Source organism: Sceloporus undulatus, chromosome 6 (assembly GCF_019175285.1).
Source record: "Sceloporus undulatus isolate JIND9_A2432 ecotype Alabama chromosome 6, SceUnd_v1.1, whole genome shotgun sequence".
In the NCBI taxonomy this organism is placed as follows: domain Eukaryota; kingdom Metazoa; phylum Chordata; class Lepidosauria; order Squamata; family Phrynosomatidae; genus Sceloporus; species Sceloporus undulatus.
The window spans coordinates 111,446,312-111,457,732 of NC_056527.1; the positions used below are offsets into that span (position 1 = coordinate 111,446,312).

The window sequence follows — 11,421 nt, forward strand, 5'->3', positions numbered from 1 at the left end:
TCTCATGGTCTCATTTTAAAACAAAACCTGAGTTTTTAGCCCTCTTGATTGTGAGGATAGGTTGGAAGAATTTGGGCAATGCCTGGGCATGGAATTTGAAGGTGGATACCAGGTAAGAATCCAAGACATCAAGGACAGTGGGAGCGACAGTTTGCAGCAGTGTTCTGTGCAGTTATAGCTCTTTTTCCCAGGTGAACAGAATAAATTAGCAGAAAAATAATTACACAGATTAGGCAAGTCTATTCAAGTGTGTTTTATTAGTGTATTCAGTGTCTGTTTCAAAAATCAGTTTTTTCAGTGCAAAATTAATCAACTTACCTATTTATTTTCCTCAGATTAAGAGGACACACAGCCATGTTTGTAAATGGGGCAGATATATGAATAAATTCAGGAGACTCCAAGCAGCTTTATGCATTTACTGATTTCATTCCCAAAGCCACAGATTTCTCCTGGGTTTTCAGGTAGAAGGGAGGATACAGGCCATGCCTATGGCCAAATTTTGATGGCCAGACTTTCAACAACATAGGTAGCTTCAAAGGGAAAGTTGCATGGGAAACTAATAGATCTAGTTTCTCTGATCTTTAGGTGTCAAATATTCTCAGAAAATTAAGAAACAATCATGGGGGAAATCTGTTGCATTTCACATCCTACTTGTGTACGGAGTTTGGAAATAGTTTAGGAGCAACTACAAATCTCAGAATCTCCCAGCTGCTTTCCTCCTGGTATTTGTAGTCCAAAAAAAGAACTTTTCCAAGCTCTGTTTGTGGACATCTGGTTGACTAGCATTGAGGAGGAGGATGTTGAACAAGATTGGCTTGTGATTTGATCCAGCTGGGCTCTTAATATACTTCTCATATTGAAGGATAGTTTTTCTATGGACACAATCTTGTCTCTCACATTCAAGGCACAATTTCTCAGGTCCTCATGACAACTCAAAAAAAAAAAAAAAAAGGAAAAGAAAAGAAAAGAAAAGAAAGAAAGAAAAGGCCAAAATCACCATCCTTTAGAACTGAGTCTCTTACCCACTTTCCTTTCTCACCCATCCCCTCCAGCCTTGCTGAGGTTCAACCAAGCCATCCTGGTCTCCCGCCATGAGCCAGCCTCTCGTAAGAAGGTGGTGGAGGAAGTGAAGAAACGAGCCACTTCCCGAGGAAAATGGCCGCAGGTGAGGTTGGTGGGAGCCCCCCAACCATTGCGTCAGCTCTAGCTGGCAGTTTTCATTTGTGAGTTCACTATTTTCCTCTGATTTCCTTCTTTTCCTTTCCTTTCCTTTCTAGGTGCTGTTTTTCCCAGAGGGTACCTGCTCAAACAAAAAAGCCTTATTGAAGTTTAAACCAGGTAGGAAACCAGCAAATGTGGTCATATGTATGTGTGTTTATGTGTGTACAAACATGCTTCTAAACGGAAGTGGGAGCAAAGTATTATTTTTGGCCAACACATGACCTCTGCTTCTCTCTGCAGCACAATTCCCCAAGGCTTCTGTTGTTGGAAAGCAGGGCTGGGATCAAAACATTTTAGACTTCGATTCCCAGCGATTATGTGAATTATAGTATAAACATCTGGAAAGCCCAAACTCCCCCACCTTTGTAACAGACAGTGCTGTTCCTTATGCTTTTTTTTTCCTTCTTCAATTACTTGGCATGTTTATTTGATTATATGCCAATTAATCTCATTTTTGGTTTACAAAGACTTCAAAAACTGTCTAGACTAGGGTGCAAGGAACTGGCTTTGTTTTTGTGATATTGTAATAGCCACATAGCATGGTGCAATAGACCTGCTCTGCAAAAACAAGGAGGGTAAAACTTTGTGATTGACATGAGGGGCTAGCCAGTTAGCAGTGTGTACAGCTTGTTTTGAAAAGTAGTAGACAGTAGATGCAAGGGGCAGCTAGCCATTGCCAACTTAAATAAATAATAAATAAGCAGAAGAAAAGATTCTTCTAGATACTCTTTGAGAGCTCTCCAGCCAAGAAAAGAGTTTTTGAAGGTGCCAGGTTTTGCTGATTTTATTTTGGAGAGCTATGTGATATTTTCCCCATCTGAGAGTATTCCTGGGGAACTCCTGGCATCATCAAGGACTTTTCATTCCCACCTCCCCAGGTCAGTTCAAATTAACCTACTATTTCCCCAAATGAAATGTACTATTCTGTTGTTGTTCATGTTATACTGAAACTAGCTGAGATGGCCTCAACCAAGAGACATAGTGATTGTTTCCAGGGCCCAGATTTGACAAGAGATCAGGTGAGGGAAAGAGGAATGCTAGCAATAAAGGAAAATTATCCCAATGCTTACCTAGTGTAATAATGTTAAAGTATTTTATCACTTTGACTATGGGTGCATCTGCAGTGCATAATTCATGTAGTTGGACACCATTTTAAGTGCTGTAGCTCCATCCTATGAAATCCTAGAATTTGTAGTTTTGCCAGGGATTTAGGCTTCTCTGCTTAAGAGTGCTGGGGCCTCACAAAACTACAAATCCCAGGATTCTGTAGGATGGAACCATAACAGTTAAAGTCAAACCCTATTATTTGTACAGTGCAGATGCACCCGATGATTCCTGCATAATAACAGGAAAGGGATCATTGGAAATTGGTGAAAGGCAATTTTGAAATGTCACCTGAATCTGGATGTGAGATGTGATCAATGGGAAGGAAAGAAAGGAAGACACGAGGGAGGGAGTAGTGAGGGAAACCTGGGATATTTCAAGAAAGAGTTTAGATGCAAATGCATGAATATGCAGATAAAATCAAAAGAAAAAGAAACAGAATATCTCAATACATCCAGACACTTTTTTCTTTCTGGAATAAAAAGTCAGTAGGTATCCTAGAAATAGCTTCACCCTTGAACCTGCGTAAATATGTAAACAGACTTGATTCACTTTCCTGAACCGCTGAACACTTGAGCAAATCTTGAGGGTATGTATTTTGTATCCTTAGGTGCCTTCATATCTGGTGTCCCCATCCAGCCCATCCTTATTCGATACCCAAACTCTCTGGTAAGTCTACAAAGAATTGGGCCATAGCTCAGCAGGAAATAATATGTTTAGTATGCAGAAGTTCCCAGGTTCAATCTAGTATCTCCTAGTGGGCCTGGGGAAAACCTGCCTCAAATCCTGGAGAATTGCTGCCAGTCAGGGATGGGCCATAAGCCAGACCCACAGGCTTGATGGGGCCTGCTTTTCCCTCCTTACTTTTATTTTCTTTTCGTGCCTCCTAATGCCCCCTTTGACCATTGTGTCTGAAATTGACAGGGCTGCCATCCTCACTAGATAAACACTGGTAAAATATAGCAGTTCTGCAGTTGACAACAAAAGCACCTTCCTTTTCTGCTTCCCTTTTGGAAGGAAAGGGGATGCTCTACCATGCCACTTTCTTATACCAAAGAAAGCTGATAGTCCTGCTGTCACTGCAGTGGCAGTGAGACCCTCTGCATTGGCCACATTTCATCCATATGGCCCCCAGTGGAATGGGAAGCTCTAAGGTCACCACCACAACAAAGTTGCCCACCCCTGTCATAGACAATACTAAGCTAAATGGACCAGTGGCATAATTGAGCATACAGTATCCTCTGTTTTCCTGAAATGGGAAGAAGAGCCAACTGAAGGCATCATTCAGCATTTTCCTCTTCAACTCACTTTTGGACTTGCACTGTGGACTATATCTGTTCCATAAATATAACAGAATTGCTCTTTCCTTTACAGGATTCAACAACCTGGGCATGGAGAGGACCTGGAGTGTGAGTTACTGGCAGTTGTGGGGGTGAGGTGGGTTGGGATGGATTGGCAACAATGGCCTGTGTACATTTGTGTTTGGATATGCTCCTTCTGCAGACGGATGCAAATTTTGTCTGTAGGCAGTGTGTCATCCTCTGTTTTTTCCTTTCAGGTTAAAAGTCATCTGGTTAACCGCATCTCAGCCCTGCACCACTGTGGAAGTGGAGGTAAAACAACACACATTTGAATATTTCTCTCTCTCTCTCTTTTTTTTATCAATGCAGCACCTTTACTGAGCTACCCTGTCATACCTTCTGATTTTTACTGAGCTCTTTAAGTTTTAGAAGCTCTGGATTAACGAGCCAAAAAGTCTGATGTAAATTTCAGATTTCTGCTAGCCCCTTCCTCCACTTTATCAGGCCTGCCCAGTGCTGGTTCTTCCCCATTAGTCACAGTGAAGCAACTGCCTCAGGTGGCATATATTGGAGCAACAGCAGTAACTCAGCCTTTTTTTTATTGTACAGGAGAGAGCTAGCTGTCCCAAACCCTCAAAATAGTGGAGCTCAACTCCCAAGATTCCTGCCCATCAGACATGCTTGCTGGTTGTTTTGGTATTTGGGATCCAAAATATTAGAGAACCAGTTTGAGAAGCACTGCTCTAAACTAGATTTATCTTGAAAATAAGCTGGCCTGCTAGCTATGGATGTGGTAGAAAACCCTAATCCTATTGCTAGTGATGGAATAAAATTTGGCTGCCACTTCAGTTGGCTTCTCTACAGGGACTGGACAGGTGCCATCTTGTATTTTACTTCATATGTCTTGGGCAAACCCTGCCTTTGGAGCAGCTTCTTAACCTTCCTCTTTGCTCCACACATGGGGGAATCTGTCAAGCATATGTCAGTCCTATAAAAAGCCAGTTTTCCTCTCAATTCCACTCTGAATTTTTCCTGCCATTTTCAGTTCCTTCCAGTTTACCATCCCAGTGCTGAAGAGGCTGTGAACCCAACATTATATGCCAACAACGTCCAGAAAGTGATGGCCAAGTAAGTGGAGAGGGATTTATAGGGTGAGGGTGGCACCATTTGGCAGGGGTGGGAAGGAGGCTTGGAAGTGGGCCAATGGGTATGAAACAGCAGCCAACCTGTGAGGAACACACTGATACATCTGAGCAGATGGTTCTAACAAGTAGTCCCACCCAAAATGGCCAGACCTCAGTCCCAGTCAGGACCAGACCTACCCCATCAAGCTGAGCAGCATCAGTGGTTACCATTGTTGGGTTCTTGCTATGGCCATGCTAAGGTCCCAAGGCATTCCTTTTTGCAAATGTAGAGGATGTTGACGACTGACTAAATGGTGAACATGCTAGTTGTTCAGGCTCCATTGCAGATTATAGCCAAAACCTATTGCGAGCCAGCTTAATGCTACAATGAAATAATGGGGTGGGATTGTGAGGGAACTGAGGCATCCAGGTGTAGGGATGGCTGAGCTATTCCTGCACATCTTTCTGTGATCATGAACATTTACACAACCTGGGGGGATGGTTTCACATAAAGAGGGTTGGAGACTTCCTTTTGCAAGCCAGTAGAAAGTCCACCAGAACCAGAACTGGCTGGTTATACAAGAATAAAGCATCCACAGAATCTAGTCTCAGACCTCAAAGTTGCTGGATCAGTTACCTGACTAAAACACTAGGAACTAAGGGAATAATATTTTGGGGAAAACTGACCAGACTATTAGGGGGTGATAGCTGTGACATTGTTTTTTGTCACATGTTGTTTGGAGTTTTCTCTTCTGCCTTGGGTGAGACTCAGTTTGTTGCTGATGCCTGTTTGTCAACCTTTGCAACCAGGGCTCTGGGGATTCCGGCCACAGACTGTGAATTTGTGGGCAACCTTCCAGTCACCGTAGTGGGGCGCCTGAGGGTGGCTCTGGAACCACGCATCTGGGAACTGGGCAAGGTCCTCCGAAAGACTAGGTGAGACACCTTAATGATGTACGAAGAGCATGGTGGGAAGAGTGGGTTTTATCCCAAAATGCCTCCAAGTGCCCTCTACAGAAGTCCTCTTCTGGGTCTAAAATGTCCCAGGAGGGGACCCTAAGAACAGAGTAAAAATGCATCCAAAGCTCCCCTAGAGGATGTTTTGGGGCAAAAAAAAATTGGGGGGAGTGTGTGGTGGAAGGTGTGGCCTTCAAGGCCCTTGAAAGAGAGGAGCCAGAGGAAGCAAGCTATAAAAAGGCACTACAAAAAAGCATAATGATTTCCCAAAGAGAAATGTGAACCTCTTGCTCTTTTCCACCTTTGTGATTACCTCTTTTGCCAGATCCCTAACAGGAGGAACCAAATGTCAGCTGGACCCACTGCCTGCTGGCACATCAGGAAAACTCAAGCCAGCAGAGTTAGCTCAGTGGTTGAGTCTCACGTGCCCTGAGGCTGTTGAAGGACTCTGTACCTATTTCCAAAAGGTAAACTGAAATGAGAGAGGAAATGTGGACAGTTTGTATGTGACTTCAAGTTGCCTGTCAACTTATGGTGACCCTATAAATTACACAGGGGTTTCTTAAGTAAAGCCATTGCTTTCCTCTGAAAAGGTATTATTTGGCAGTTCCCTCCCTGCCCCAAATACTAACCTGGCCTGACTTCAGTTCCCATCGGGGTGTTTAGATCCCAAGGGCATGTGAAAGGATTAGGGCTACTCTTAAATATGGATAGTATCAAATTGCTGCAGAATCTTTCAGGGTTTACTGTAAAAAGGCTTTTAAAATATTTGAATTTTAAGTGTTCACCAATTGGCTAGACTTGCCCATATCACTGTTAACAATGTTCCCTGTTTGGCTATGATTGACCATGAGGCTGCTATAGTAATTAGTATGAAAATTTAAAATTGCTCTCTGATTTTTCTAGGATTCCCCTTTGGCTAGAATGGAAAACAATACTGCCATCACTCTGAATAGATTTTATTTGCCTTTAGTATTGTCTTCACAGAGTCAAATTTGCTCCCTAATATGCATTCAGTGCATGAGCACCGAATAATTGGGATAACTTGGAAGAGAAACAGATTTTTCAAAAATGGCCCTGAAATAGCAGCACTGGAAGAGAAAAATAGCTATGAACTGCTGAGTGGGGAGGTAGAATTAAAGGTTCCCTCTGCCATCACTACTTTTATGATGAAATGCAAGCTAAAGGAATATCCAGCTCATTCTTAGATGGTGGTCTGATGTTAGTACTCATTTTTGTTGCATTTATTTCTAGGATTCTGAAGGCAACATGGATTCCCGGGAAGTGGTCCTAGCACTGGAGGCACTGGAGGGAGAACATGACCCACAGGAATTGACACGTCATGCCTTTGAGGTATGTGTTTGGTTCTGATGGGCAAGGGGAGTAGGCCTCCAGAATCTCAGACTAGGCAATCACTGACCTAACTTTGGCTGCCTTTGATTGAACATCTAAATGGTGGGGGGAGAGGTGTGAATTGCAGGGAAGATGGGATGGTGGGGGAATCTTATTCCAAATAAGGGGAACCTCATTTCATTCCACTTGCTGCTGCTCTCCTGTATTTCCCCTTCCTCCGGATGTTTTGCTCCTGGCAGTAAATAAACATCTTAAATTCTCTCCTGGAGAAAAACACCTGGGAAAGAAGAAGTGAGGGAAGCAGCAGAGGTAGCACCCATCCCCTTACTCCTGTAGATCAAACCACCACCACCCCATTCCAGTTTTTGAAAAGTTTAGCAAAAACCTGGGCCTCTCAACAAGTGTCTTTGTGGGCCAATTTAAACTGTAGGGAGCAAACAGGCTGCTGTGAACATGTGTGTGTGTGTTGTGTGTGTGTGTAGCAGAGGAGGTGGCAAATCTCCTTAGACAAGTATGCTTTCCAGTGTATTGGATGAGGGAGAGACAAACCAAGAACCAGCCTTTCCCATAAGCTGATCGCTACTTTTTCACACTCATCCTCTGATTGTAAACAAGGCATCTTTGCATTAAATTATGAGACCAGGAGAAACGATAAATATAGACACTGCCCAGAGAGCCTCTGGTAATAAAGCGAGGGGTGAGCTATGGAAGACAAAACTGGGTGTGCCTGTCTGGGTGAGCTCTAGGATGACAAAGATGGAGCATGGATGCAAAGGAGCAAAGTCAAAGGTTTAAAGCAAATTGAGCTAGCATTTTTACTGATTTGGGGCTGTTGGGTAACAGTGGGGAGGTGGTAATTCTGCAGAGTTCTCTAGCCTTGGGTTTAAATTTTGTATTTCTCATGCATACATTTGCCTCCAGTTATTTTCAGAGAATGCTGGGACAGGGGACTGCCGCCTGCTCCAGGATGGGTTCTGCACCATTTTGCGCCTCTTGCTGGGCACGCCAGCTGCAGATGGGGCTGCACTCTATAGCCAGCTGTGTGCTGAGGAATGCAGCCAGGATGGATTGATCCTTGGTAAGAACTGTCATAAACAGGGGCATGGGCAAGCGACAAGTAGTCTGTGGTGGGTCATGGCAAGTATACTACTCTATTATTATCATTATTAGACTGAAATATGATATAACCTTAGGATTTAAGGTGGGATGTTTCTCTTTCCTTTCTGCAGATCAGCAAAAATTTATTAATGAAATAATGGAAAAGAGGTTCAGATAGCTATCAAGACAAGATGTGCTGTGTGTAAAAATGAGATTGGGGAGGTGGAGGTATAGAAAAGAAGGAACAACAGGCACAAGGGGATGGGATGTTAATACATTTTTATATATCTGTGAAAAACAGATGCAAGTCACCTTTAGAGTATTATTATGAGGATAGCAAAGTGGGACATAAATCCAGTAATGAATTGGGATTAAGCAACCTTGTGCCATCCTCATACTTTGGAATACAACTATCATAATCCTTATCCAATGGCAATGCTGACTGTAGTGAGATGGCAGCTGAGATCTACAGCATCTAGAGCATGGTTTCTCAACCAGGATTCCCTAGAACCCTTGGGTTCCTTGAGAGGTTGCTAGGAGTTCTGTAAGAGATTGTGATTTTTAAAAAGAATTAAACATTTTTTGCATGATAAAATAATTGTTATGCAGAGATTCCCCAAGACCCCATTTTTTATACAGAGGTTCCCTGAGATCTATAATTTTTATGCATGGGTTCCCTCAGACTTGAAAATTATTTCAAAGGTTCTTCTAGGGCAAAAGGCTTGAGAAAGGTTGATAGTGGGGAAAGGAAAGAGGAAGCATGGAACAGGGGTTGGGATATCTTGTTGAAGAAACTTAAGGAGAACATGGAGTACAAAGAAGTTAATAACGTAATTGAATCCCACATAAGGAATGTTATGTATTAAATATAAACAATGTACAAATTATCAACCTTTCAAGCCATATGGGAGGGGGGAGGGGAGTGGGGGGGGGAAGAGAAAGGTTGATCAAGATGGTGCCAAATTGCCCTATTTCCCTACTCGTACTCTCCGCTCTGGTAGCCAAAGTCTCCTCTCTCAACCCAGGATCTTCTCTGCCCCGTCCTGGATCCGTCCCTTCTCTCTTGCTGCCCCTCATTCCTGGAACCTTCTTCCTCTGCATGCACGGCTCATCACTTCCCTAACCAGCTTTAAGGCTGAGCTGAAAACCATATTGTTTAGGGAAGCGTTCTCAGGGAATTTGTGATTGTCATCTGGCTGTCTGACAATATTTGATGTGATGTGATTTGTTTTTATATTTGATGTTTTTGTTTTTTTCTTTTCTATATGGTAATTTTATCTATTCCTCTTTTTAATTGTTACTATCTTAGAGTGTACGCCTTGGGCAGGCTTTTATATACTCTTTAAGTTTACTGACTTTGTACAGTGCTGTGTATAATTACAGCGCTTTAGAAATAAAGTTTAATAATAATAATAAAATAATAATATGCCAATAGTTACCCCTGCTACAGAAGAGATTATATGCTGTGATGTTCAGGGCTACTGTCCTGTTTTAGTACAGTATTCATCATCACCCCTCATCATTTCATATCTGTTTTTTCTTTTCCCCAGATGAGTTCCAGGATTTCTCTCTCCGTCACCCTGACTATGCCCGCCTGTTCAGCACGTACCTGCGACCCCCTGCGGCCTGCACGCTACCCAAGCCTGGCCTCCCGCCTACCTGTGCTAATGGCTCTCCTGCTGCCCTCCTCAAGAACAAAGCTGACTGAAACTTTAAAAACTCTTTAGCCATGTGTATAAACACAGAAGACACACACACACACAAACACACACAGAGCCATGCCACACACTTGGCCACGCAAGATCCAGCCCCTCCTGCTTGCTTGTTCGCTCCCAGCTGCCATGGTGGTTAGGCAGAGGGGGGCAGAGACACCCCCATCTCAGGGCAACCATAACTGGGGAATCACAGCCGCAAGTTCGTTAGGGGATTGGGGCTTCTCTCTAGTTTCCTTTGGAAAGTTTATTTTTGTTATAGTTTAATTATATCACTTATTTTATGTTGTTTGTGTTTTTATTTTGACAAGGGGACGAAAAGATGGAAGGATGAGATACCTGAGGCTTTTTGTTTTGTTTTCTGTTTTGTAAAATATATATAAAAAGTGCTATTTTATATATTAAATAAATATCTATATATCTATAATTATAAAAAAAAAAAAAGACATGTATGAAGTTTTAAAAGAGAGGCGGTTCCTGGTATGGTTTTTGCATTGCTTTGCATCTGAAAGGACTTCCTGGAAAAGAGCCATAAGATGGAGGATATGGCTCAGACCTCAAGGCTCCATCTCAAATGCGTTTGGCTCATACATCTTGTGCAACAAGGCTGCCTTCTCAGCTTAGTTATTAGACAAAGAAGATCTCTTTAGGGTGTGGAAGGGAAACACAAAAAGTTGCCGTGTATTCTCACCCCTTTCATAGTCTTGCTCCTACTGCAGATTCTGGAGTTGCTCAGGATCCAAAGGTATCCGTACCTGCACTACTGAACTTCAACCTTTCTTTTTTATTTCACACCATCCTAAAACTTCTTCTATTAACTTGTATCAGCAGTGAGCAATTGTACAAGTGTTGCAGGCCACTTTTTGCCACTATTCTCTCCATCCCCCAAGTTGCACCAGTGTGTTTGAGTGCATCAGAAATGATGCCACTTTTGGCCACCATTTTTAACCATTCTGGCATACTGGGGTGACCTAAACAGCTGCATTTGTGGGCAGTGTGCTGGCATTTTGGCTGATTTAGGGGTGTTGGATGTCACCAGGAGACTACAAAAGAGATTTGAGGGACACACACAGCTCATGGACTACACTTTTTGCACTCATCTTACATAGAACTAAAGACCTTAGATTGGAGTGCTTGTTATCAATCCTGCACTAGAGTGCTTCATTACTATACAACTGGAGCTGGGAAAAGTAGATTTTTCCAAAGAGTGAGAAAATGCTAAAGCATCATGTTTTCTTTCTTCTTGAAACCTTCCAATACCATCTAAGCCAGAGATTTAATTTTTTTAACCTTGTAGCCTGAGTACCCCAAAGACACCCGATTCTGCCTGTTCTTCAAAGCTAAGCACAGTCAACCCTGATTAGTACTTGGATGGGAGACCACCAATCAATATCTGGTGCTGCAGGCTATATTTCAGAGGAAGGGCCTGGCAAAGCCACCTCTTGAATATTCCTAAGAAAAGCCTGTGAAATTCATGGGGTTGCCAAAAGTCAACAGGTAACCTGAAGGCGCATACACACACAGCACATATTCTCCTTTTCAATCTTTATA

At 42.7% G+C, this 11,421-nt stretch overlaps 1 protein-coding gene across 1 annotated transcript in view; it reads left to right on the forward strand.

Annotated features, from left to right (window-relative positions):
- LPCAT4 (lysophosphatidylcholine acyltransferase 4) overlaps positions 1-10,154 on the forward strand; it is a 34,507-nt gene extending 24,353 nt beyond the window's left edge. The window contains exons 4-14 of the mRNA XM_042474637.1: positions 1,053-1,165; positions 1,278-1,338; positions 2,936-2,994; positions 3,700-3,734; positions 3,884-3,938; positions 4,672-4,754; positions 5,561-5,686; positions 6,033-6,174; positions 6,962-7,060; positions 7,982-8,138; positions 9,709-10,154. Of these exons, the coding sequence (XP_042330571.1) occupies positions 1,053-1,165; positions 1,278-1,338; positions 2,936-2,994; positions 3,700-3,734; positions 3,884-3,938; positions 4,672-4,754; positions 5,561-5,686; positions 6,033-6,174; positions 6,962-7,060; positions 7,982-8,138; positions 9,709-9,866 (1,088 nt within the window). The 3' untranslated portion in view covers positions 9,867-10,154. The remainder of the gene's footprint in view (positions 1-1,052; positions 1,166-1,277; positions 1,339-2,935; positions 2,995-3,699; positions 3,735-3,883; positions 3,939-4,671; positions 4,755-5,560; positions 5,687-6,032; positions 6,175-6,961; positions 7,061-7,981; positions 8,139-9,708) is intronic.
- The last annotated feature ends 1,267 nt before the right edge of the window (positions 10,155-11,421 follow it).